At 40.6% G+C, this 27,311-nt stretch overlaps 3 protein-coding genes across 3 annotated transcripts in view; all 3 read left to right on the top strand.

The window, feature by feature from the left end:
- Positions 1-22,816, top strand: part of LOC137258357 (calcium-transporting ATPase type 2C member 1-like) — a 127,292-nt gene extending 104,476 nt beyond the window's left edge. Inside the window, exon 25 of the transcript XR_010954627.1 lies at positions 22,800-22,816. The gene's annotated coding sequence lies outside the window, so the exon portion shown is untranslated. The remainder of the gene's footprint in view (positions 1-22,799) is intronic.
- On the top strand, positions 8,871-24,932 carry LOC137258362 (glutathione synthetase-like). The gene is made up of 13 exons (XM_067796018.1): positions 8,871-8,890; positions 18,242-18,362; positions 18,776-18,965; positions 20,010-20,085; positions 20,180-20,319; positions 21,128-21,170; positions 21,352-21,425; positions 21,811-21,975; positions 22,620-22,689; positions 23,384-23,575; positions 23,965-24,046; positions 24,380-24,569; positions 24,806-24,932. The coding sequence occupies exons 2-13, from the start codon at positions 18,272-18,274 to the stop codon at positions 24,930-24,932; spliced, it is 1,440 nt and encodes a 479-aa protein (XP_067652119.1). The 5' UTR covers positions 8,871-8,890; positions 18,242-18,271.
- LOC137257534 (uncharacterized) lies at positions 13,589-14,821 on the top strand. The gene is made up of 3 exons (XM_067794860.1): positions 13,589-13,936; positions 14,240-14,264; positions 14,688-14,821. Exons 1-3 carry the CDS (start codon positions 13,589-13,591, stop codon positions 14,819-14,821), a joined length of 507 nt encoding a protein of 168 aa, XP_067650961.1.
- Positions 24,933-27,311: the final 2,379 nt, after the last annotated feature.

The following is a 27,311-nucleotide window of genomic DNA, read 5'->3' on the forward strand; positions in this document are numbered from 1 at the left end:
CAAAAGAACAAAAACAAAACAAAACAAACAAAACAAAAACAACTCCTAACATATTTCTCTATCAAAATTGGTTGTTCGGTTTAAAGTTGCTTCTTTTATACTCAAAACATATGTTGAAAGGTGATAATTGGTATGTGCCATATATCTGTGTATTACCAACCGAAGAGAGGTACATACACAGTATCAAGCATTAATGAAATACATTATTGAAACATATCCTTAATATAGAATATATATGCCCTGAGAAGGATGGCATTAAAATAAGGACAAGAGAATAATGGGTTCAGGGTCAGAGGTGAGGCTGATTTGTGGGCTACCCTAGTAAACAATGAGTGGGCAACTGCAGATGCCATCAGCAGTAGCAGCGGCACGATGTTGCCAGTAGCAAATATCGCAATGTGATGAAAGCAGGCAATAATATGGCAAAGTCAAAAGATTCCTATCCGCTGGAAAGCAAAAGGATAAACCAGATTCCAGCTGAAGAACCACAATAGAATAATTTGGAATATTGTGTAAGCATGAATGATTGCAGCGCACAGGATCCAGACCATAAGCACTAATGTGCTCAACTAACGTGAAGACCATGCACCATGATAATGCTTCCCCAGCCAGCAATTTGATAGAGGAAATTTAATACTTGCGTTATGATCTTCTTTCGCTATGATGCATTTGAGATAGGGCAAAAGGGCTCCGTGGGTGGCCAGAGACAACTGTTCGTGAGAAGAGAGTGAACTGGGCAAGCTGTTTGTGTGGGTGATGAACCGCAACATATGTGTCTCTTGTCCAATACACCACGTATTTCTGAAACATAAACTGCTGAAGCAACGCAACGCCGCACAGCTGTGTCATAACGTGTTGAAATTATATACCTGTGATTAGATGTTATAAGTGGGGCACCCAAGTAGATATGAACTGATTAGATTTAAACAACCGTCGGTTTTGCCTGAGTTGTCAGTCCTGATATGAAGATGTTATTTAGCAGTGATATATCGTTATAACCACTGAAAATGGAGACGCCTCTGATCTGTGTTGGTTATGTCGTCAAACATACATGTTAAAATTCATACCTGCTTAATATGACTTTTATCACACAATAAACAAACAAAAAACAACACCAACACATACACACACACGCGCGCGCGCGCACGCACACACACACAAATAAACACAAACGCAAACCCAGTTATAAGGAAAAAACCCAGAAAAACAAAGTTGCTTTTTATGGACGTAACTCCTTGAAACCAGGAAATCTATCAATCTATGATCTCACAAGGTCAATGCGTCAATAGGTCGCAGTGTTCTAAAGTTTACATTCGATCACGTTCGACACACATTGAAGCGTTTTGTAATAAGCCACTGGGATCAACCGTCAAATGATCTCACTGTCTACCTGTATGTAACTGCATATTGTTTTTCTACTCAGTGATATACCCTTGTAACGCGTATGAATAACATTGTAACAGCCTTCTGCAAGGATGTCTTCTTTGAGGTGCCCTGTTATGAAGGTATGCATAAAACGTAAACAACACAATCCATTTTGTACACATGCGGTTGTAGTGAATTTTCTGGATTATCCTTAAAGCACAATTCCTCTGTGTAATTGCCATGTGATTCTGATCATTCCTGTGCATATATATGCATTGATGAACGTACGTATGGTAAGTGCTTGTGATACCCTTTCATGGTAACCTATAAGCACACGCATTCATGCAGTTAGCCTGTGCAACAGACGCAGCAAAGTATACACGCGTCACAGTTAATAGGATATGAAAGCTCTATGAATTCTTGCAAATATATGCATATGAACACTTATGCCTGCATTTGGTTTGTGCAGTCGGGACGCCAATGTATAGGCTCACAATGAATGTAAGTGGGCCAATAATAGGCTAATAGTTCATAGGCCAATAATGTTCCATGCATGAATTTTCATGTCCAAGTATCCGGCCACAGATAATAATCTATTATATGGTCTCTGGTGTTACTCAGTGATCACTGAGTGGCTCCGTAATTTATAAGCGTGGAAATGATATTTAGAGAGTTGTGTAGCAGTATAGTACATGTAGAAGTCATACATTTCCATGTGATGGATTGGTGTGGAAACATTTATCGGTAAAATGTAGCCGTAATACGAATTACATATAAGAGACATAACCTTGTGGCTTCCTCTGTATCAGTATGATCTCCAGGTTCGTGGTAGGTCTCCTTACCTACTTGATGAAAGTAAGTTTCTGTATCTAGTACTAATCCGACAGTTGAATATATTGTGAACTCTTTAGATATTTTTTTCATTCCTCTGTACACGATACGACCACAGTACACGATATGTCCTTCGACTTGTGAAATGAAGCGCTACTTCCGGTACCAGATTTCCGGTGACAGGTGTATATTCAAGAACCTATTGGCAACTCCTGGTTTCAAATTGTGCGATCGCCAAATATTTCTTTACTAGTCCGCACAAAGTGTACTACTAGACCGCACAAAGTGTACTACTAGACCGCACAAAGTGTACTACTAGACCGCACAAAGTGTACTACTAGACCGCACAGAGTGTACAATCATGCTTGACTGTCACAGTTATTGGCTTTGTGCAATGTAGAATTCATGTGCATAGCTACTAGAGTCATTAACATAAATAGTTTGTAACTATCCACTTTTGGTATTCTTGATGTATGTTTTTCCTTCAGAGTGACTCAAAGTTACAAGAAATATATTATTTGTTGCGTTGAAAAGTTCACAGAAATGTGTTACAAAATTTACTTTGGATAGATGACAAGGATTTGAGCATGTTGAATTGATTTTCTTTGTCGTAATATAAATATAAAAAACCCAACAAAAACAACAACTACAACAACTACAACAATAACAAAAAATAACCCAAACAAAGAAAAACAAACAAACAAAAAACCCCAACAAAACACACACACACACACACACACACACACACACACACACACACACACACACACACACACACACACACACACACACACACACACACACAAAATAATAATAATAAAACCCAAAACCCAAAACAAAGCAAAACTGTTCTGTCTTGAATAAATAGCAGTTTCCATAACTTAAAAAACAACAATGTATGAAACTTTCCTATTTTTGTGACACAAAAAGTCATAATGTCACAAATGCATCAACACTTTGAAAGATCCGAAACAAACATGTCAAATCCTTCATACCCGCTTGTTCAGCAAAGTATGTACAGTCGTAACTAAAACATAATGCTTTTGCACTTTGTACTTGTAATTTTGTAAAAGTTATTTAGTGAGCCATGTGCCATGATGTACCGTTCATGAATGTGCTTGTCTTCTTGGCTATGCAGGGATTAGGTTCTGCGCAGTAACCAGAATATAACAGACAACACCTTCTAGTCACAAGATGCCAAAGAGGTCTATGTATCAACACACAGCCCCAAGAATCCTTTTCACATCATATGACAAAATGTTCCAATTTTAAATGCTGATATTAAAATGAAGCGAATTATCGCAAATGTGACTATGATAAAAAGTAAACACCAAAGACGTAAGTTAAAACACACACTGACCCGTGCTAAATTCGACTCATGTATCAAACCTACAGAATTCAGTTGTCTCAAAATGTAAACGGGGAAATTGTGGAACTTGTGAGCATGTAGTTGAAAGTTCATGCATGAAGCTCAAAAACAGGAAACAACTATTTCATGTAAGATCTAACATGGACTGCCCCGCAAAACATATTATTTATGTTATTATATGCCAAGGGTGTCACGAAGAACATATGGGACAAAAGGAGTGCCTGAGGGACAGAATGAGCAAGATACAATTGAAACTTATCTAGCCTCATGTAAGAATGTCGAGTTTTGATTGGTCCACGTGACCATATATATCCATCACGATCCGCCAGCGGGAGTACAAACGTCGTATACTCCCGCTGTGAAAGTCGTATCCCCCCACTACGCCTCGGTGACGACGCGAAGTGAGAAAAGCGTGCATCGACAAGCACGCACGCACATGCACGCGCGCACACACACACGCACGCACACACACAGAGACAGACACACACACACACACACAGAGACACACATACACAGACACAAGTGATTTCTGCAATAATAACACGACACGGATATACATATAAAAATAAAAATGGGTTTTGTTTTTACATGCTGTTTCAGTAGCCCACGTGAGGACATGTGATGAGCAAATGTTTTGTCAAGTATTGGATAAGTGGGCTAAGAAAAGGTAGCAATTAATTTGGTGAGATCAGTGAGTCAGTGGTGTCAGCTTGAACTGCCACTGTCAGTATTGAATAACAGTTCCTCACATTGCTGACATCAATATATAATTGATAAATGAAGCATGCGGATGATGTTTCACTGAATATGCTGCACCTTAAACAAAGGGTAAGTGAAGTTGCAGTATCCTAACTCATATTACATAATATAGTTGTGAGAGACACCAATTGTATTCAGAACCATTAACATAACATTAACACGCACACACACAACTTATACTCATTGTATATATTTTATAGAACTGAACCTAGAATTCCATTGCACATAAAGTTATCTTCTGGATGATTTTAAATTACCAGACACTTTATTTATTAACACAATCGCCTATAAGATGTTTTCTATCACAACATGAACACATTAGTAGTATTTTGCAAATGTTGACAAATATAACTCACAAAATCACAATAATCCATGGTTTTCCACATCTCCTTTGGTCACTAAACAAGTATTTTTGTCAGGTTCCAAAGTGAGTGAGTGAGTGAATGAGTTTAGTTTTACGCCGCACTCAAAAATATTCCAGCTATATGGCGGCGGTCAGTAAATAATCGAGTCTGGACCAGACAGTCCAGTCATCAACAACATGAGCATCAGTCTGCGCAATTGGGAACCGATGACATGTGTCAACCAAGTCAGCGAGCCTGACCACCCGGTCCCGTTAGTCGCCTCTTACGACAAGCTGAGTCGCCTTTTATGGCAAGCATGGGTTGCTGAAGGCCTGTTCTACCCCGGGACCTTCACGGGTCAGGTTCCAAAGAACATTACATTGCTATATATACACTGGGTAAACTAATGAACATTTGCCATAATGAATAACTTAAGTGATAATATATATAACAACTGAGAACTCCTACCATAAAATAATACATGATTCACCGATCTCCACACATCTCAACTCCATATTGTATATACTATGATAGCGTCTTTTAATAACGACAAACAAATGAATGTGACGAGAAATCTGAACTCGACTGCTGGGTGATCGGAAGTCACATGAAAAAAGTCACGAATACAAAAAGTCACAGTTTAGGCTAGGAAAAAAGTCACGATAACTTTTATTATATGTTTATTTATAACAATAAACCATAAGTTCTTTGTTAAATCACAAAATCTTAGAGTAGCAATCATGAACACAGTTACTAATCACAGTCCACTGATCACTCAAAATCCTTTGTTAAAATCACCAAATCACACATGGTCAATCAAAATCCTTTGTTAAAATCACCAAATCACACATGATCAATCAAATAAATCGAACCGAATTTTCCATCCAGCCCAATACAGGAACTCTGGGATAGATTTGCATTTATTTACTCGGTCCCTGCACAAGTTCCGAAGATGTATGAAGATGTCACTGGAGTCTGATGTATTTAGTCTTTGCCTTCTTCTTTACCTTCTTCTTGGGGGGATTGCCCACAGCGTCTTGAGCAATCATAGTCCTGTAGTCTGTTCTTTCTTGAATCATTCTACAGCTCTCCACACAAAAGAGGGGTCTGGGCAACCAAATTGTGGAATTTGGTGTTCCAGCCTTCACAAAATCACTTTTCACTGTAGCGTCATGGACATTTCAGAGCTCTGGAGGAAACATGGGGGAAACTCGTCTCATGTTGAGAGACAGACCTTGACCCAGGACGTTGCCGTTATGATCCACTGACGTACACTTGATCAAAGTATGTCACCCCGTCGTCGATAGCAGGCATTTCATGCCCTATTTCACTTGATCTATCGGAATGAACGCCAGGCCATCAAGCATACCACGGTAAAGTCTGAATTGTTCGTAGCAGTAAGTAACCAACCTGAATGTTTTCACAGTAGACAACTCCCCTCACTTTAAAAAATTGCCCCCACCCCCCACCCCCCACTGATAAGTGGTCTCTCCCACGCCTCAGTTGCTTCATTAAATATGTTATCATGTCAAAAACAGATGCTGTTATAACAACTGAGACATTTTACATCCCACAGGTGTATAATACATTACCTTACTAGCATAAAGTTTTGCATTGTGACCTTTTTTCCAGGACTTTTTTACCGTGAGTTATTTTCCTGTGTCACCAGTCTGACGAAGCTTTGAAACCTCTGCAGCTGATTTAACAGATATTCATTCAGGAGCTATTCATGCAACTTAGTCCAAATGATTTTGTAGTCTGTATTATCCGAGCGTATTTGAAGATAATGCTCTATATGGACATTGTCCACTCTTCATCTAATCTATACAAAACAAATTTTTTGAGGTAGTCAGTGCTCATGGAGGTTAATTTGTCCCAAATTATGTACGTTTAAGGACCGTTCATAATTTATGGCTAGCAGTTATGCTGTTTGCTATTAGCATACAGCGTAACCACTAGGAAACAGTATAACCACTCACAAACAGCATAGTTTCTAGCAAAACAACTAGCATACAGCATACCTACCAGCATAACCACTAGCAAACAGCATACCTACCTGCATAACCACTCACAAACAGCATACCTACTAGCATAACCACTCACAAACAGCATACCTACCTGCATAACCACTCACAAACAGCATACCTACTAACATAACCACTAGCAAACAGCATACCTACTAGCATAATCACTAGCAAACAGCATACCTACCTGCATAACCACTCACAAACAGCATACCTACTAGCATAACCACTCACAAACAGCATACCTACTAACATAACCACTCACAAACAGCATACCTACTAGCATAACCACTAGCAAACAGCATACCTACTAACATAATCACTAGCAAACAGCATACCTACCTGCATAACCACTCACAAACAGCATACCTACTAACATAACCACTAGCAAACAGCATACCTACTAGCATAATCACTCACAAACAGCATACCTACCTGCATAACCACTCACAAACAGCATACCTACTAACATAACCACTCACAAACAGCATACCTACTAACATAACCACTAGCAAACAGCATACCTACTAGCATAATCACTAGCAAACAGCATACCTACCTGCATAACCACTCACAAACAGCATACCTACCTGCATAACCACTCACAAACAGCATACCTACTAACATAACCACTCACAAACAGCATACCTACTAACATAACCACTAGCAAACAGCATACCTACTAGCATAATCACTAGCAAACAGCATACCTACCTGCATAACCACTCACAAACAGCATACCTACTAGCATAACCACTCACAAACAGCATACCTACTAACATAACCACTCACAAACAGCATACCTACTAGCATAACCACTAGCAAACAGCATACCTACTAACATAGTCACTAGCAAACAGCATACCTACCTGCATAACCACTCACAAACAGCATACCTACTAACATAACCACTAGCAAACATCATACCTACTAGCATAATCACTAGCAAACAGCATACCTACCTGCATAACCACTCACAAACAGCATACCTACTAGCATAACCACTAGCAAACAGCATACCTACTAGCATAACCACTCACAAACAGCATACCTACTAGCATAACCACTAGCAAACAGCATACCTACTAGCATAACCACTCACAAACAGCATACCTACTAACATAACCACTCACAAACAGCATACCTACTAGCATAACCACTAGCAAACAGCATACCTACTAACATAATCACTAGCAAACAGCATACCTACCTGCATAACCACTCACAAACAGCATACCTACTAGCATAATCACTAGCAAACAGCATACCTACCTGCATAACCACTCACAAACAGCATACCTACTAGCATAACCACTCACAAACAGCATACCTACTAACATAACCACTCACAAACAGCATACCTACTAGCATAACCACTAGCAAACAGCATACCTACTAACATAATCACTAGCAAACAGCATACCTACCTGCATAACCACTCACAAACAGCATACCTACTAGCATAATCACTAGCAAACAGCATACCTACCTGCATAACCACTCACAAACAGCATACCTACTAGCATAACCACTCACAAACAGCATACCTACTAGCATAACCACTCACAAACAGCATACCTACTAGCATAAGCACTAGCAAACAGCATACCTACTAACATAAGCAGACAGCCTAACCACTGGCAGACAACATAACCGCGGACAAGCTGCATAGCCACCAGCAAATAGCAGAACTAGTGGCAAACAACACAACCACTGGCATAACCACCTAACAAACAACATAACTACTAGCGTAACCATTAGCAAAGAGCATATCTAGTAGCAAACAACGTAACCACTATCAAACAGCATAACCACTAGCAAAATGTGTAACCAGCTGCAAACAGCAAAACAACAAGCAAACAGCATAACCACTAAGAAACAGCATAGCTACTAGCAAACAGGATAACTAGTAGCAAACAGCACAGTTTGTCGACCTGTATGTCAACAACCATCCTTGTAACACATATGAATAAACTTGGAAACAGTCTAGCGCAACCAATGTTTGCTATTCCATTTGTGATTATTCATGCATTTTTGGTAAGTATGTGAGGTATCTGTAGTGCCCTCTCTTGGCTACCCATTTCACGTTTATTCATGCACGCACGTTGTCCCAGTTCAGCAGGGAACTCACTTCGAGGTCACAGTTCAGGTTATGAGAGTTCAGTGAACGCAGATGAGAATACGTGTTGCAAATACATGTGAGTACGCTGTTTTTCTTACATACTGATATTATTATCTCGAAGGAAATTTAGGAAAAATTAATAGTCAAATAAGCATACTTGTCGCGGAGACTGCTGAAAGCAGAGTCAGTTGAACGATTGCAAGTGTATCAGTTTCATGTGTTTATAAACCACTATGGAATTACAACAGGTGTTTGCAAAAAGGTGAGAGTTTCTGCAGTATAGGGAGTGACAGTTCAATGACAGGTCCCCTAAAAGTCATATGCTTACGACCCACTGCCCCTGTTCGTGTGAAATATGTTTGAAATGATATTAAATGAACGCATGAGGTGTCCCGGAGGCACATACAAAATTTCACGAAAATCGGTGGAGTTAGTTTAAGAAATATTCACGTTTTAGTGAGCACGAGGGTCATTTGTGTGAAAGGCTAACGACCCAACGTATTAATTGCCGTAGTTCTGCCTGAAGCTAAGCAGATAGCACCGACTGATATCTCGCATCGCTGACACATGTCGGCTCGTTTTACACCGACAACATTCCTAGAAGATCCAATGCACTGCCGGCTGCCTCTCTCTCGCCAGGTGTGCAGTGATCGATAAGTGACGTGCATAGCTACACTGAGCTGACTAGAACCCTGTCACTAACCACATCCTTTGCTGCCAATGAAATTATAAGTGAAAACCGTATTAGAGATAGCATATTCTTAGAAGCATAACGAAAATGAACTAAGAAGAGAAGTGAAGACACCAAGGTTTATTATAGGAGTGACATGGGACAGTGTATCCATACCTAGGCATACTAAAGAAATATCAGTCATAGCAGGGAGAGAGACAGACATTCTAGGTTGGTGTAAGTGGAAAGCACAATATCCAGTAAAGTGGTGCTTAAGATTGTGATTGTTGTTTGGGCAAACCAAAGATTGGAGGCACAGATAAACGAGAATTCTCACTACGCGGAATCATTCGTGGACGTGGACAGAAAAACATGGACGAGGATGGAAAACCGTGGACGGGGACAGAAAAACTAACTGGATTAATGTACGCGACTTTACCACTGGATTTACAGTTCGCGTAGGACCAGCTCAAACTTTCCCGAAAGGTGGGAACAACCATAACGTGGTATCTGACCGCATTAACAATTTTACCAAATACAAAGAAACCAACAGGGTATTTTACACATTTACAGTGATCTCGAGGAAACAGTTCATCGTTATTCTCCTAAAATTTCTCTGGTTTCCGAAAGGAAGGCTTGCTGCACCTGTCGCCTCCTGTTCGTCGATGTCGCTTGTCTTGCGAGACTTGGTTCGAGTCTCTTGTTTAATTTTCTGGCATTTGGCGAGTTCCAAACGGAACTCTTCCTCTGTGATCTTGTTATCGGCGAACGCTATTGATGTATCATCCTCGTTCGTGTTCAACATGACTTCAGCTAAAATCCTAATCTTGTAGTGCTGCTGTTTCTAACCCGAGAATGACTGCAGCCATCATAGTCAACAATAAGCTGACGCCAACGACACCGAGTCCCATGCTGGTTGTCTATATCGACGGCATTCATTGCTCTGTGATAGTTTTTGTGCAATCCTAGTCGCACGTCACATTCTTTTTCCAGTAATTTGACTTCGCTTCTTTGTTGCAAACGAAATCTGTTCTTGGTTTCCAGTTTTTTGACCGCTTCGTCCATGACCAGATACAGTCCTACCCTATATCAGTTTAGAAAATAATTCTTAACTGGTGTTCTGATAGTCTTCGATTGATATACTTAGGGCAGGTAAAGTTAAGATCTCTATGCAAATGAAGTTAGATCTAGGATTAATCCTTGTAGTACGTAAATATGGCAATGTTGATGTTTAAGGTCATCACTCCGCCGTACTGTTAACCCGTTCAAAATTCCCAGTTCTTCTGAGGGGGAATCTACAAGCTAAGCTTCTATTATGAGCATGGTGTGTAATGTTATGGTCACTATAACATTGTCATTAAAAAATGATGGGTAATCGAGTTCTTCAAACACCAAAAAAATGCAATAAAGTGCTCACAATATCTGTCATTTGTGACCAACTCGTGTTATTCCGGGACAAGCCGAGTAGCGACTCGTGCCCCTCACGAAGGATTTCATATTGGCGTAGGAACATCCGAACTACTTCGAGCAGGAACAATAACACTATTCCAGTTTGATTACGATGCTATTTAATATCAGTGAAGTACTCATACATTGTATTACTGTATTTGTTTTTGCTTATCTATTTCAAAGAATTTAATCTCCTTGATTCAGAAAAAGAAAAACATATGTGGTATTGACATATTCTGACATCATTATTACCACGTGCTCAATACATAATTCTGAAAATGGTTTAATAATTAATTTGTTTTATCGAATTTGCAATTAAAATGCATTTTCCTTTTTTTTTTAAAAGAAAAGCTACATTAAATCCCAAAGAAGAAACTAAAAAATGACTCAAGAATTATCAACCTGAACATTCCTGTAACCTTACTGTCACCCCTAAGTCGAATTTTAACTGAATTCGCTGAAAAATATATGGGTAGCCCAAAAGTGAGACTAAATAATCCAGTGATGTGAAGTATATGGCCAGTGTTACAGATTAACGTTGAATAGGTATACAGATATAACAAACTCACGTCCAAAGTACACATTTTAAGAGAATGAAATCGAGAGAACTACAAAACACCGGTGTATGAGATAAAGATGGCAAGATGAACATTTCAAGGTAACCTACACAGAAAATATCAATAATACAGTATGTGATATTGTTGTCACAGTTCGCATCAAGATAGGGTTGCAAAGGTCAATGTTCAAGCACGACTTGGAACACACTGAAAGTCTTTCAGGCTCAATAGCATGGAACATTAGTAGCGTATGTGACCTCCTATCGCCTCGATGCATCCCAAACCTCTCCGACGCACTGAAAAAATCAGTCGCCAGATGACGTCACGTGGAATACGTGGCCATTGTTCCTGTAGGACCTGGATGGGTTCTTGTCGGTTGGCTGGTGGGTGAGTCGCTGTCAAACATCCCACGACATCCAGAGCTGTTCTATAGGTTACATGTCTGGTGAACGTGCAGGCCACTGCAAAGCGTTGACGTTGCTGGCTGCCAGGAAGTTTTGGACGATTCTGCCAACATGGGACCTGGCGTTGTCATGCTGGTAAAGGACACCACGTGACTGTTGTTGCATGAATGGAAGTTGGACGGAGAATCTGGTCAATGTACCACTGTGTCGTCAAGTTTCCGTTTATGATAACCAATAGCGTCCTCCCTTGTCCAAGGATCTCTGCAAACCATGACACCACCTCCACTATAAGGAACCACCTCCGGCACACAACAAGCTGCTGTCCGTTCACCTCTTCTTCAATAAACACGTTGCCGTCCATCAACCCTGAACATGCAGACACGACTTTCGTCAGTGAAGATGATCCTCTGCCAGTCGCGTCGTTGACAACACGTCGGGCCCATCTCAATCTGTGAAGACGATGTTGTACCGTCAGCAGTTGTCCCCGGTATGGTCTGTAGGCTCTGGTTCCTTGGCTTCTGAGTCGTCTGGCAACTGTTTGTCTACTGATGACGTGACACAGGGCATTCCTCACTGATGACGTCACTTTCAGGAAGCGATCTCGAAGGTGCAAAGTGCGCAGGTGCCGGTCTTCCTGTTCTTGGTCGGTCTGATGTCTGTCTCGTCTGTCTCCAACGTTACACTCATACTCCTAGGCCAAATGTACAGATATCATGAAAATCAGGTAACATGATACACCCAGCCTTATCACCCATACTGCATATCTTGACCATGTTGAGCACCAGTGCGTGTCACCATACATTAGACAATGTGATCAATTCTCAAGCAGTTTGTTATGAACATGTGCACACTGTTCCAACAGTAGACTGAACCCAGTAAGTGTTTAGTAACCTGATACTTCCTGTAGCTATTTCCACATCAACAAGAATTTTGGAGGGTGGGAGGTGTCATACTAATTACTGAATAACACGTTTACTGCAGCTGAGAGATCGTAAAAGATGGGGACTTTTCTCGCAATTGGCCTAGGACTAATTCAGTTGGTGACTGCAACGCGAACAACCAAACGTTCTTGCAACGTGGGTATGGGTGGCTTCCATCTGTATATCCCCAGGGCTTGACTGCGTTCTTCTGCTGTCAGATGTGGCATGTCTATGGTGGCTTTTCACACAATGGATATCTGACATGCTCCCGGGATCACTTTTATATCCTTAATGCACGTACTTTTGTGACTGCAGCTACCTTACACGGTTTTGAAGTTTGAACAAACAAACAAAAAAATAAAAAATAAAAAAAAATAAAAACATGCAGTGCACGCTAATTATACTCTGCATACAACATTATTGCGTTTGGTTTATGCGTTTTGCAATAATTTTGGTTTGGGTCGTTTTTCAAATCTCACAATTTTCACCTTTGAAAGTTGTGAAGTTTCTTTTGGACGTTTTCTCATGACCGGTAATATGACACTAGGCAAATCCTTTGCAAGTGGGATATGACTACACTGAAACCAATCTCGATCAAATATCAAAATGGGTCTAAACCGTTCCTGAAGTGTACGGAAACCGGTTTTGCACTCTGCTCGACTTTGGGCTGCATCAACTGTGTGCGGTACCACTGGTGCAGCATTTCCTGGGTCCGCTGAACGCAGCGACCATCATGGTAAAACATTTAAAGATTTAAATAATAAAAATATAAAGATGTTATCTCCCCTCGACGGACAACAACAGATGGCAACTGAGGAGGCGGTGGATCAGTTGCAGCCAGTGATTGATAACGTACTGAAGAAAAATCCTCAAAGAGTAGCTGCTGGTAAAAGAAACAGGTTAGCCGCAAAAACAGAAAAATGGGTTGCGAATAATGCCGTAGCAGCTGCAAGCCATCAGTGCACTGATATACAAATTCAAAACACCAACTCAGAAGCAGCCATCACCACCACTACCAGCACCACCACTACCAGCAGCACCACCGCTGGCACAACCATCATCACCAATACTACCACCGCCAGCACCATCACTACCATCACCAACACTACCATCACAACGCACGTAAAGTATGAATTCCATTGCCGACCAACTCCGGCAAGAAGTCTGGCATGCCGAGCGCACGTTTGAAAACGTCGAGGATGACAAGAAAGAATATTACTTCGACACTAGACTTCGGGAACTAGACTGGCCCCCCCTGGGAGATAAGCCCACCTTATCTGAGTATTACACGTCTTCGCTGAATCAGAAAAAAATCATTGTCTATTTTTTTGTTCTGGCCATAACCGCAACCGTGATGATCGTCAGTTTGTATCAGCTAGTCTACTCAAAACTGTACAACCCTAAATGAACCTCTCTCCTCAACAGGGTCCCAGTGCTATTTTAGTGCAAGGTAGTGTAAGGGGGTAACTCTTATTGCCCTTGTTCTGGAGTTGAGAGCAAATGGCCACGATGATGCCATGCATGTTACGTAATCCCATCTTGAGCTAGAACAAGTGAATGAGCGAGTGATCCTCCGATCCCGTTAGTCTCCTCATACGACAAGCATAGTCGCCTTTTATGACGGTCTATTCTACCCCGGACCTTCACAAGATTACATGCATGAATGCTAGTGGCTCAACAAAATAATTAATTAATTTTACTTTACATGTGCATGCAACCTGTTAGAAGTTACATCAACCTGATGAACATTCATTCTTACACAGTACATGCACAATGAGGGTCAGACAAATCAAATGCATTAGCACGAGAGCCTGCACGAGGAAAGCCAGGATAATGGACTCACTCGACATTAAACACGTTGAACTCCTTACAGAGACACAGTTGAAATATCAAGCGAGAGAGCTCTGTCTGTGCGGGTACCCCAAGCTTTACACAGCCAAACTTCTTGCATTGCTGGAAGACAGCAGCAAGCCCGTCATCGAACTGAGATTTGTGCCGACAGTGTAACCTTTGGCAAGTGTCTACGCAGCAGGTTTTGAACTCAATCGTATGAAGCGTCTGATAGCCAGCAAGCTCGAATGAATTGACATCCATGAAATACCACCTCACTGTGAGCATGTTGCACGGGCCGCAGCGCGGAGCACACTGAGCCTTATTCCAAAGCAAGCAGGAAGTCAGATGCACAGGGATTCTGGGTAGTCGGTGAGCCGCATTAACACCGTATATTTGGACATAGCGAGATACTGTCACTCAAAGGCGGCTCATACATCGACTTGTCCCCGTTGTTCAAGAGGAAAACATGCCACGATCAACAACGTAAAAAACAATGGTGATATTTGCTTAGGGCTGGCGAACACAGCAGCAATGTAACATATGTTATATTTGGGATTACACTTTCTTAGTAGAGTACAAATTCTAGAACTTTTCTGAGTTGAGTCCCACCCGGGACAAAAATGAAAGTCGGACAAAACAAAGTCCACAGAAATGAAAGTCGGACAACAGGTAGTCTTTGTATACATAAGTGTTAATTGGCACGGCTGAAAGCTGTGATTAAACAGTACCATTTGGAAAGTGGTAAATGTAACGTGTTATATTTGGGAATGGCTAATGCTGTTCCAGTTAACACACAGGTTTAGTATTCACTGATTTAAATTCACTTCCACGAAAGGCATGACATCTCGTTCAGGAAGATAACTCACCATGGGCAACAAGACAAAGGTTACACGAAGATCCGAAGAATGTTGAGCTATGGCCATCTTCATGGCGTTCAGCATTTAGCTGCCCTGCTAGGTAAAAGTACACTGTTTGATATGGATGGAACTCCATGTTATATTGATAATGCTGGACAGACAACTCTTGACTTCGTGGGATCGAAGAACGTTGATGGGTCAGATTTACTGCGGTCTTGTGCATTTGCATTGAGGGTCACATTTTCGAAGTTATGGAGATCTGAACACATATTGTGCATGTTCCAAAAATACAAAAGTCTACCAAAATATGAAACTCTTTGTTTCTAATGGCAGATCATTGACCAAAACCCCGAAACTCTCCCTTCTTTCTATGGACAGCCACAAGAGCCATTACATTGATGCCACCGTCGAATAATTCAAATTGTGTCTTGCGGAGTAAACACCCCATTCAAAGCAATCTGCCATGTGAGGACAGAGTCAGAACTGTTCTTTTTTAGTTGTTTAGGATGATTTATTGTTGATGAGATCAAAGGCATTAACCGTCCTCATCTTATTCCAAAATATTTCCTGGGAATTTCCACCTCTCGATAAGTTTAAACGACTGCTGCTGACTGCATAATGAAATAGCAATTAATCCAGGGGAGTACACATTTCTTGCATTTAAATTGCGAAAATAAGTTTCTATCACCATGATTACTTCATATGTTGAAAGTTGCTATTGTGAGTCATTCTCTCAATTGTCAACTGCCATCTGTATTTATTTTACAGGCGCTTCCCGTCTGAAATATTCCGATATGTTGTACTGTGTGTAAAGTGCCTTGCATTTAAATTGTGAAATAAGTTTCTGTCACCATGATTACTTCGCATGTTGAAGTTTGCTGTAGACAGTCATTGACTCTGCTGTCAACTGCCACCTGTATTTGTAATTTTACAGGCGCTTCCTATATGACAACAAATGGTAGGGATTTACAACTTCTTACAACACACCGTTTCCGGGGTACTTCTTGCTCCTTCTTCGGGTGAATGGCATAACATGATAACAAGCAAAATATGTAGTATAAATAGGAACCCAGTGAGATAGTATTACAGACTGAGATGCACAGAGGTCAAGCGGATTAAGTGATATGTTTTGATATGCAGAGTGCGAAGAGATTAAGTGGTATGTTTATGCATTGGATGTACAGAGTGTTTATGCAGCGCGAAGGGTTGGATATACGTGACTGGACTGATTGGAAGCAACGTATGAAAACAGTACAGTGATTAAGGGAAACATGGAGAATACATTGAAAACATATTCTGTGCACCACGCATTGGGTAGGAAAACACCCTGATCTCTGTTAATATCAGGCTTGGAACGGTGGATCCAGATGGCCTCGGTCAGTTTTCCTTTGCACCGAATTTCTGATGTTGACGACCAAAAGGTCAGTGTAACCCCAATTTATTGAATGGTCGGGATTTCTGATCATATAATCTTATAAGGCTGATTTCATGTCCGAGGTTATCAACGATGCTTTGTGCTATCTGATGCGAGTGCATTCAGGACTTTCATTTTGCACCATATTAATCATAGATGCAATTAACATAATTTGACGAAAGTATGTAAACCGAACGTAAACCGTCATCAAACTGATTATCGTTTGTTTTTCTGGTTACTAGAGCTTTTACGTATGAGGTAAACGCGTCAGTTAGCTGTGAGCGAGGATTGTTAATTCAGGTCACCGACACCGTCTCTTTTCTGTTTGATGTCCCTTAGATTTATAGTCGGTAAGTATTATACTTGGCCTCATAGAAAATATATACAATACGCACCACCACCATGTATAGTGTACTAAAGCACACTCTCTCCTTGATCTATGGCAGTCAAAGCATAAGGACGCTTACGGCCGAGTGCTTTAACGTTTTAATAGTTCATGGGGAAAGTCTGCTTTATTCCACTCTACTTGGTGGTAGATTGAGCTGTATTTCTTAAATACTATGGAATTGTATCGGGCATCATTTGTGTATCAGTTGCGTGAAATCTGAGAATACACTCGTGTTCTGTTCGAACTGTTATGAAATGTTTAGCTAAATCAAATGAGTGAGTGAGTTTTGTTTTACGCCGCATTCAGCAATATTCCACCTATATGGCGGTGGTCTGTAAATAATCGAGTGTTGACCAGACAATCCAGTGATCAACAACATGAACATCTATCTGCGCAAATGGGAACCGATGACGTGTCAACCACGTCAGCGAGCCTGACCACCCGATCCCATTAGTCGCCTCTTACGACAAAAACAGTCGCCTTTCATAGCTACTTCAAACATTGTATGAAGTTATTTATCATATCTAAACCAAGACATTCACCACACCACAATAATAGCCACGGAGCAAGACAGAATGGTGGATTGCTTGGGGACAGGTTTCTTGTGGACAAGGAAACATTTTGGTCTATTCAGGTACAAATTCTACCCGTGTCAAATTCTGGTCATTTCAAAACTGTCATAAGGTAGGTGCTGCGTAAGGAAATGATTATCTATGTACTTTACTGGTTGTTCATTATAAACGATGTAATCTCAGAAATGATCCATTGAAAGTCATCAGTGTACCATATCCATTTCCAGTTTGATGTGAGTGAGTGAGTGAGTGAGTGAGTTAATAATCAGCGTCACAACGGCAATATTACAAGCATGTCGTGACGAGAACATGGCGTAATTATGAAGAAATGTTTAAGCACACTATAGTTCCATTTTCCCCCAGTTACAAGATAACCAGTAGAGCAAGACAGCAATGGCCGATTGTTTGGGGAGCAAATTTCATGTGGACGAGAAACGACTTAATGAAGTGTTGGACAAGGCAAGGGCGTTTGCCCTGACAAAAGGTACGGTTATGATTCAGAGGTGCTGTGAATTTACGTCGTTCACAGCGTTGAGAAAAACGTTTCCAACGCAATATAACAGAGCATTGTTTCCTAGTCTAACACCTCACGCTTAAAGGGGCACTGATTCGGAGAGATAAATGTTTCGCGTCAACAATCTAATCAAGACATCGTGCTGCTATGTAGTCCCTCGGCCGTGAAGGACGCTGGGACTGGTCAGCTGTCTACAATGACATTATTCCATCTACCTGAACAATGGGACAGTTAGCGCTTATGCACACAGCTGATCATTCAGGTAACAATTTCTTAAAACATTCTTCTATTTTATTATTTCAAGGACCTAGTTCATATGTTTACATATGTTTTGAATATTTAGTCTCCTAGGATATGCAAATCGCTTTCTCTCAAACTGACAGGAATCTGTATGCAGTCTGAACAGCAAGGACAAAATGGTACAATGCTGGCTCAGCATTTCCCATTTACCCTGTTTCCCAGCGTGGTGCCCCGGACTTGCTTCCAGGAGGCGGTGGACTGCATGCTTGATTTCAACACACTCATCCATAAAGTTGCACATGACCACAACTTCCTGGAAAACTCACTTAAAAAGTACGAATAGAATATTATTATTCCATATCTGGTTAGAGATTATTATATTTCGTCACATCAGAAACTACTAGTCGAGCTATAAAATTTCGGGCAATCTCTCTGAGCCCCTAAGTAATTTCTACTCAGCTGTTTTCCATTTTCTGTTTTTTGATCCCGTAAAAATCAGTATTACTTATTAGAACAAAAATCATTACAGGGTTAGCTTGACATTTCTATAAAATGTTGTTATTACTTTTCATGGTATTTTTTGGGTAAATCGTTATTTTGCGACAATCATTGTCTTTCAAAACTATTGTCATGAACCACACGTGCACAGTGAAATGCGTCAATGTAGCCATAAAGCCATGTATACGCTTAACGAATCCCTTTCTCCTTTCATAAGTACGTTCTCATGCTAAAAGGGGAAATGCAGATAGATACCATATTATTGTTAAAGAGAAACACCGACTTTGATAATACGAGATTTATCTGGCATCCTTCGAAGCTTGATAAAACAACTAACAATTTGCACTTGACATAATTTCACATCTAAATAATTATTGTACTAAGTAAAGAAAGAACCATACTATATGTCGATCAACTGAAAATTATCCTTGAACCATGTCTTCCGTCTTCAGCAGAAAATGCACTTTGTAATGTGAAAATGAGTAAATGGGGATACCCTATGCTGTCGTAATAGTTATCACTATCACTGGGTGCTTTCGTAGAGGAATTTAACACTGGACTCCTGAGAGTTTCTAGGACTTAAGTCCTGCCCCACGACGAAGCACATGCGATACACGTGCTCTCACCTTAGGCAAGTGAGTTTGCTCAGAATTGTCTTCCAGAGTTTGTTCAGTTCACCCAGCAGAAAATGGTTACCCGGTAAGATAAGTTCTGCGACTGTATCCTTCTAACGCCTATGGGGCATCTTGGGTTATCCGGGGCAATAATAATCAGATTCTGATTACAGCGTCCAGTGATATATTAGGCGCTATATAAGTGAATTATTATTATCATTATCATGTCGTCTCTGTAATCCTGTGTCTCGATCCCTCATTTCAGTGTTTTGGAGGTTGATGAGTTTACACAAGGGTTGTGGAAGATTTACACACAAGTGAGGGAGGAGGGATACACTCAGGTTAGTAAGTTCATGAGTAAGTTTCAGATCGTTTACCTCCCTTTATCAGCCATTGAGAAAACCAGCTGAAGTTAAAAATATTTTCTGTTTTCAGCCACTGTCATTGGGATTGTTCAGGAACGACTTCATGATAGATGCACTGGACCCTGACCATATACAGATTAAACAAGTTGAGATCAACACAATAGCAGCTGGTGCAAGCAGCCTTGGATCATTGTTAGTTCTTCTGCACAGGTAGGTCTTAGTCTGACGAACGCCATCCTAGGCTACCTCTGTTGTCATGGGGGATGTGAGAGAAAGGAAAAATATCAGCTTTGTTGTGACCATATGGAAATATCGCTCGCCTGGAGTTTGGGATCTCGATGTACAAGGATCTCGTTGTATATGTCAACGAGAGTCTTACGCCTGCCGTATGTCTGTGTAAAGGTATTGGAGTCACGACCACCTTAGCACTAAGAGCGTTTTGTATATCGGCAATCCTGTCGTGTAGTTAGCCTTCTGTCAATTACAATCTGAGGGTTAGGTTTCTGACACTTTGAGTGTTTCCTGAAATCGTTGCCTCAAAAGTTCTCTTCCAAGTAGTTCTCTAAATGTAAACCCTTTTCAAATGCTTATTAACGTGTTGGCTGTCGCTCTGTATTGATGATCCCGGTAATAGTGTTCTGAAAGTGCAAAGTTTCAACAAATAAAAAGTATAATTTGACAAGTTTGAAACATGCCATTCATGTATCAGTGCATTTATATACTTCATATGTCCGTTGTGTTCAAAGTTTTAATGTTGTTTCTTCGTCGCCCAGCTCTTGGTCGATTCTGCACTGTCACAGGCAGAATGTCCAGCATCATTTTGTGTTTCCGCTGTGATACCCAAAGATTCAAAATATCGTCAAATCAGTTTAGCGCTCGACGCTCACTCATTAACCCGAAAGGGGCAATACTATTATCTTTATGTGCCTATACCTTTTTCTTAATCCCCCTTTCAGGTGTGATAATCCAAAGCTTCACAGTAAACTCACATCACTGTTTACATGACTTTGTGTTGCAGGTTTACCCTTGACATGATAGGGAAGTATTACGATAAAGAGGAGGTGAGTACGACACACATATGTTGATCTGGATAAAGTGGACAAGACTGGCATGATTTCCACCACGAATCTCCATTTTCAATTAATATAAGCTTAATGAATACTAACATACATTATATCAAACCATGTAAGACTGAAAAGGACTGATTTCTAATGCAAGTAGTAATGGAAGTGTCTCCACAAGGTCCTGAATAACAACGCTTCTCTGGGAACAGCTTGGGGTTTACTGAAGGCCTGGGGGTTGTATCGGCGGAAACGGTAAGTGCTCAAAATGGCGAATATGAGGAACATCTTGTTAAAATTTGGCATGGATAACAATACTTTGATGACGAGAATTATCATTAGGGTTGCTTTATTGCATCGAATAAGTATTCACAACACTGAACCTTAATGAAATGCTTCTAGTGATTTAAGTCTCTTACATGTTTCCAGGGCTGACAAACCCTTTGTTGTGCGATATCACCTCAGCAATAAAAGTCAAAATGTATCATGATATTCCACAGGGAACGAACGAAAGAATGAATGAAGGAAGGAAGGAAGGGCGCAATAATATGAATTGCTTCTAGAAAAAAGCAGGGATTTCCTCTGAAACCTTTGTAAAATGCTACTTGTGCCTTTAGTCATTTCGATGTTAATTTCTCAGGGCTGTCATACTCTTTGTGGTGCGTGAGACAGAGTCAAACATATTTGATCAACGACACCTGGAGTTCAAGGTCTTCTCTCTGAACCCCGGCGTTCGGGTTCTGCGTCGTACTTACCTGGACATCTACAACGGCGCCTCCTTGACAGAAGATAAGAGACTGCTGGTGTACGTCATCACAAAAAAACCCCAAACAAACCAAAATGTCTTCATCAGACATTACGACGCTTTTGAGCACAATATTACAAGAATCTGCTACACAATGTGTGCACCTCACCTTCATATTAGCAAACTACCTCAGTGATATCTTTTGTAAGTATTCACAGCCGGTTGACATAAAATGTGTTTCAGAGATTACAGGACATTACTGAAACTTTACACTTGAATAACTGTTTGTCAGTATTCCAGGATTCGGATCCGAAAGCCACCACATTAAACAAAACCCCAGTAATACCTACATACATGGAACGACACTGAACTTGTCCAGGGCGTTGTGGAAAACCATTGCTTTTGAACTTGTTTGTAATCGGTCCACAAACAGTTTTATAACAATTCCAGCCAACAAAACCGATCTTGTCCTTTTATGATAAAGGCAATCTTGATATCATTGAGGATTCTGTCACTTTTGGACCCTCACTTGATGATGGAACTTACCAGTCTAACTATACAAGGATCACCCGAACTCTCTCTGATGCATTTTCATGTTCATCTGTAAAACATAATTCATATTTCTTTACCCTGGGTACTGTATACCCTAGATGTAGATTGCTATGGACTGAGGCAATTACAAACGCATGTATTTCTTTCTCTAGTGACGGAGATGAAGTGGCCGTTGTGTATCTGCGAGCTGGTTACGCACCAGATGATTTTCCTACACATAAGGTATGCATACGCTCACTTATGTGTGTATGGAAGTCGTAGTTCAAAGTGGAAATATCTACCTTCACATTATGTATATGTGAATGAGTGTTTGAGTGGTGGGTACGGATCAGGGCCCGTTTCACAAAGCATCGTAGCACTATCACTGTCGTAAGTATCACACAGCCAGGAGGTACGACTACTACAAGAAACGTCACAGATCTTATGTTTACGAGACCTTTGTGAAAGTGGGCCTAGAATTTCTCCAACACTGTGCATCGTTCTTAAATGTTGTGAATCTACTTCTAAAACAAACATCATTTCCATGTATACCTCAGACAGTTCTTATCCAAGTAGTGTTTCTATAGTTGTTTTATTTTCACTACGCGCATGGTTTACCCTTGGAATGAGGAATAAGGAATGAGGAATGAGGATAACGCCGAGTTTTAGCATTGTCTGGGCCAGGTTTTGTCATTTAAAGACTACCGGAATTAGAGAAACTATATAATGCTGATTTTTATTATTTCTTTTGGCAAGAATAAATAACACATGATACAAATCAATCATCCCCTCCTGCTTGAGCCTGAATGTACTGGTTTTACTGAATGACTCGTAAATCTCTGATTTTATATTGGTTATGACAAAAAGTGAACTCTATCCCTACTTAGACAGGTAGTACCTGAATGGCTCGTATATCAGTGACTGGCTACTTTTTTAGGAATGGGATGCAAGACTAAAACTTGAACGTTCATTGGCTGTCAAATGTCCCTCCATCCAATATCATCTAGCTGGGTTAAAGAAAATCCAACAAGAGTTAACCCTACCTGGGTCAGTGGAACAATTCATCAAAGACCCAGCTGCAGTGAGGAGAATCCGAGCTACATTTGTGAAGCAATACAGTTTAGATCTGGTGAGTCCTTTACGTGGTAAATGATAGCGATACAATAAAGTTTACCGAACAGTGCCACACAATTAACTTTACCTGAAAACGGATTGTCACGCAGGGAGCCTTAAAAAGCAGGCAACACGTTGAAACAGCTTTACTATGATTGTGTCCATATTAGCATTTCAATATCTCATCTATAGAGGCGAGTCAGAAATGCTTGCCAATGTCATCACATTTTGTGCTTTGAAGACGTGCTTCCAGTTGTGTCAAGTTAATTACTCTTTCTATGAAGCCCCAGTAACTGTGCGGAACTGAGGTGTGTCATGTGTATGTAACAAGAATATCAGTAGGCGATATCTAGTATGATTAGTGTCAAACTTTGTTTGAAACAGGTGTCAATATGTGATATTTAGGGTCCAGAGGGGGACAAGGGAGTGGAGTTGGGGAGGAATGACCCACACATGTATGTTCTCAAACCACAGAGAGAAGGGGGAGGTGAGTGTTCTACTTCATATATTAGATAGTGCCTACATGCTGATCTAGACAATCACTGGATTGCCTGATCCAGACTCCATTGTTTGAAAGGGCTTTGTGGCTTATATTCATACTGCAGAGGAGTCTATCGTTTCACAAAATACGTACGTTGATATTTATGACACCTGAAAACCAACAGAATAGATGTGTTGTGTGTCCAAATGCCGACCACTACCCCACCTCATACCACCAACAGGCTTGTCAGGTTGAATCAAGAAATCAAACGAGTAGTGCCATTGCATTTGTTACTGAGACGGAAAACAGTCCATCTTGACGTCTTCTTTTTCCTGTCAGGACATAATCTGTACGGAAACGACATCAGAACGTTTCTGGAGAGACACCATAATTCCAAGGAGAGGAATGCCTACACCCTGATGGAAAGGATATTCCCGAAGGCAAATAAGAACTATCTCGTCACACCGGGGACACCTTTTGCCCTGTCTGATGTGATCAGTGAAATTGGGATCTATGGAGTATTCATCGGGTAAGTATACTCCCTCATGTCAAGAGTGCCTTTTGTGTTATATTAACCAACGGATGTATATGTTACACTTTGGGTTTCACATTCTTAGAAAGTTCGGCGATAGATGGTATACTGATGGTATACTGGTGTTCTGCGTCTGATTATGATGAGTGAATTATGTTGTGCCTGAATGACCTCAACAAGAGTGTTTTGATGTGATCAGGTTCTGTGGTTTCTGACGGTTTCTGTTTTGTCAGATCCGCCAATGAAGTGAAGATCAACATGCAGTGTGGCCACATGCTGAGGACGAAGCTTCTTGGAACAGACGAGAGTGGACTCCGTACAGGGCATGCGTGTCTTGACACGCCATTCCTCGTGAACTAAGAGCTGTGAAAATGTCCGCCTATTCTGTATTACCTGTGCAGTGATTTGTATAAATATATTGACATACTTAGTTACGTTTTCAATACTGTCGTCAAGCTTATCATCATGTTTTCACGTCACGTCAATATCTTGTCGTTTAGCTACTGCTTTGAGTTTAAATTTGCAACGCACTCAGCAGTATTCCAGGTGGCAGCGGTCTGTACACTTGCAGCAGACAAGTCAGTGATCAAGAGCATGAGCATCAGTCTGCACGATTCTGATACGATGACATGTGTGAACCAAGTCACCGAGTCTGACCACCGGATCCTGTCGGTCGACTCTTACAACAAGCCTGGGTTACTGAAGATCAACTGTAACCCGGATATTCAAGGGGTCAAGTTGGCTTTAAATTATCTCAAAGCAATAGAAAGAAATAGGTAATTAGGGCGTCATTTGTATCTGAATATTACTTTTCCTTCAAATACAGGGAGGGGCGTTGACCCTAACACAGATATGCCACCCCAAACGTTAATTTTCGGACTGTACTTTGGGGGCTGTTGCACAGGTTTTTCTGGTGGCTTGTTCCACAATTTCAGTGTATCAGGAAACAGTCGCACAGAACTTTCATTTGAGAAAATCACATTGTCCCAGGTAATATTTCTATGTTGTAAAAGAAAGTTCAACTTTCGCTCCTTTTGTCCAGGTTTCATGATCGGTGATGTAATACCTCGACCTTTTTTTGCCAACCCATTGCATGCAGCTCAGTTCCAATTGTCTTCTTACAGACAGCCACAGTTCCTCTATCAATCATAGCCATCCTGAAATTTTCTAAACTTCGTTTGTTTTTAGAAGCAAGAATACCAAGCCGCCTCCTGTCACCGACACTCAATTGTCTGGCGCTCAGTGCCACATCCATTTGCATCAGCAGCATTTAATATAAATCCCGCTCGGGTACCCAGCATCAGATAGCTGGAAATACTGCTGGTCTGCTGTCATCTGCCTTTGCTCCTGGAAATCGGTGCTTGTGTTTGTGTTGAATTGTCAAGTATTAGTCGTAGTGAGTGAGTTTGGTTTTAAGTCACTTTAGCAATATTCCACCAATAGTCATCTTCAAGTAAATTTAAGTTACAAACATTGCACATTCTTTGGTCCCCGCTCATGTTTACATAACGTCCCGTTTCAACAAAAAGATTAGAAGAACAACATCTAGAGACATCAAATTATTTTGTCTTCAAATATAGCTGAGTTACATTGGTGTGAATCTGTTTATCATAATTTCAGGTCTCATCAATCTAAATAGCTCATTCATACATGGAAAGGTAAATAGAATCGGTCTTAAAATGCACCCTCGTTTCACTCCAAACTAGCTGATAACAGTTTTGGAAATTGAATTATTTATTATTCAGTGGGTGTCGGCAGGATAGAGCCAACGGATATTTTCGGTTTCCGTTGGGGTCATATACGGGTACCGATGCAAATTAGAGAGGTCATATGCAAATTTTAGGGACTATTTTCACACTATAAACAAACATGGCGTCATGTCCATCTGTCGGCGATCGTGTCCAGATTGACGTTCGTGGTTAAGAACTGTAAACATTGTCCCAGCTAAAACATCACCAGCACCGAAACGCAGGCGTCTTACAATCATTGACTCGGACAGCAGCCAGGAAAATCTCGAATGAACTGTTTGACACTTTGTCAGTTGACAAGTGCGCTTGCAAAATGCCTTGCGAACATTATATTTGTTGTGCAAAAGTTTAACAGAAATCTTACCAAATTCCACACGTTTTTTTGGTCATTTTTCAAACTAAGTTAATATTTGTTGACATTTACACTTGAAAACGATACAAGAACCTGTATCGAAACGTCGTGTTCTAGTATTAAAGAAGTTGTCATCCATATCCACTTATTCTATTCTGGCTACGAACTTCTAAATATGCCACTCAAACAAAACAATACGCTCTTTTACACAAAAGCTGACTGGAAACTACATAACGTAACGCTGTCAAATGAGTGATCAGTACAAAACTGTGTCACCGAGCTTGTGACGTCACGTATTACAACGCACATATTTGTGACGTCATAGATATGCGGGCACATCTCTGGAAGTTTAGTTTCATGGTCTGTGGCAAATGAAATCACATTTTAAAAAATTTTAAAGCAAGACTGACATATGATAAATAGGTTATCACACTCTTATGTTTTCGGACGGTTAATATCACAATAATAAACACTATGTATTTAGCTCGTTAAATACAATGTTTATTCCCAATGCAGGATATAAACCACCCAAAAACACACTCGCGTGATAACCCTTATTTCTACGACACTCCTCATTCTACATAAATGTTTATTCATTTTTCATACGCAGACCTTGAGTGTTTTAAAGATTTCAAAAGA

Source organism: Haliotis asinina, chromosome 12 (genome assembly GCF_037392515.1).
Source record: "Haliotis asinina isolate JCU_RB_2024 chromosome 12, JCU_Hal_asi_v2, whole genome shotgun sequence".
Lineage (NCBI taxonomy): Eukaryota > Metazoa > Mollusca > Gastropoda > Lepetellida > Haliotidae > Haliotis > Haliotis asinina.

Coding starts and splice junctions, on each gene's coding strand:
- LOC137258362 (XM_067796018.1), top strand. CDS start 18,272: ATGGCCGATTGTTTGGGGAGCAAATTTCATGTGGACGAGAAACGACTT. Junction 21,976..22,619: donor GAAGATAAGAGACTGCTGGT/GTACGTCATCAC, acceptor TTCTTTCTCTAG/TGACGGAGATGAAGTGGCCG. Junction 24,570..24,805: donor ATCTATGGAGTATTCATCGG/GTAAGTATACTC, acceptor CTGTTTTGTCAG/ATCCGCCAATGAAGTGAAGA.
- LOC137257534 (XM_067794860.1), top strand. CDS start 13,589: ATGTTATCTCCCCTCGACGGACAACAACAGATGGCAACTGAGGAGGCG. Junction 13,937..14,239: donor ACACTACCATCACAACGCAC/GTAAAGTATGAA, acceptor TCTCCTCAACAG/GGTCCCAGTGCTATTTTAGT. Junction 14,265..14,687: donor CAGTGCTATTTTAGTGCAAG/GTAGTGTAAGGG, acceptor AACTCCTTACAG/AGACACAGTTGAAATATCAA.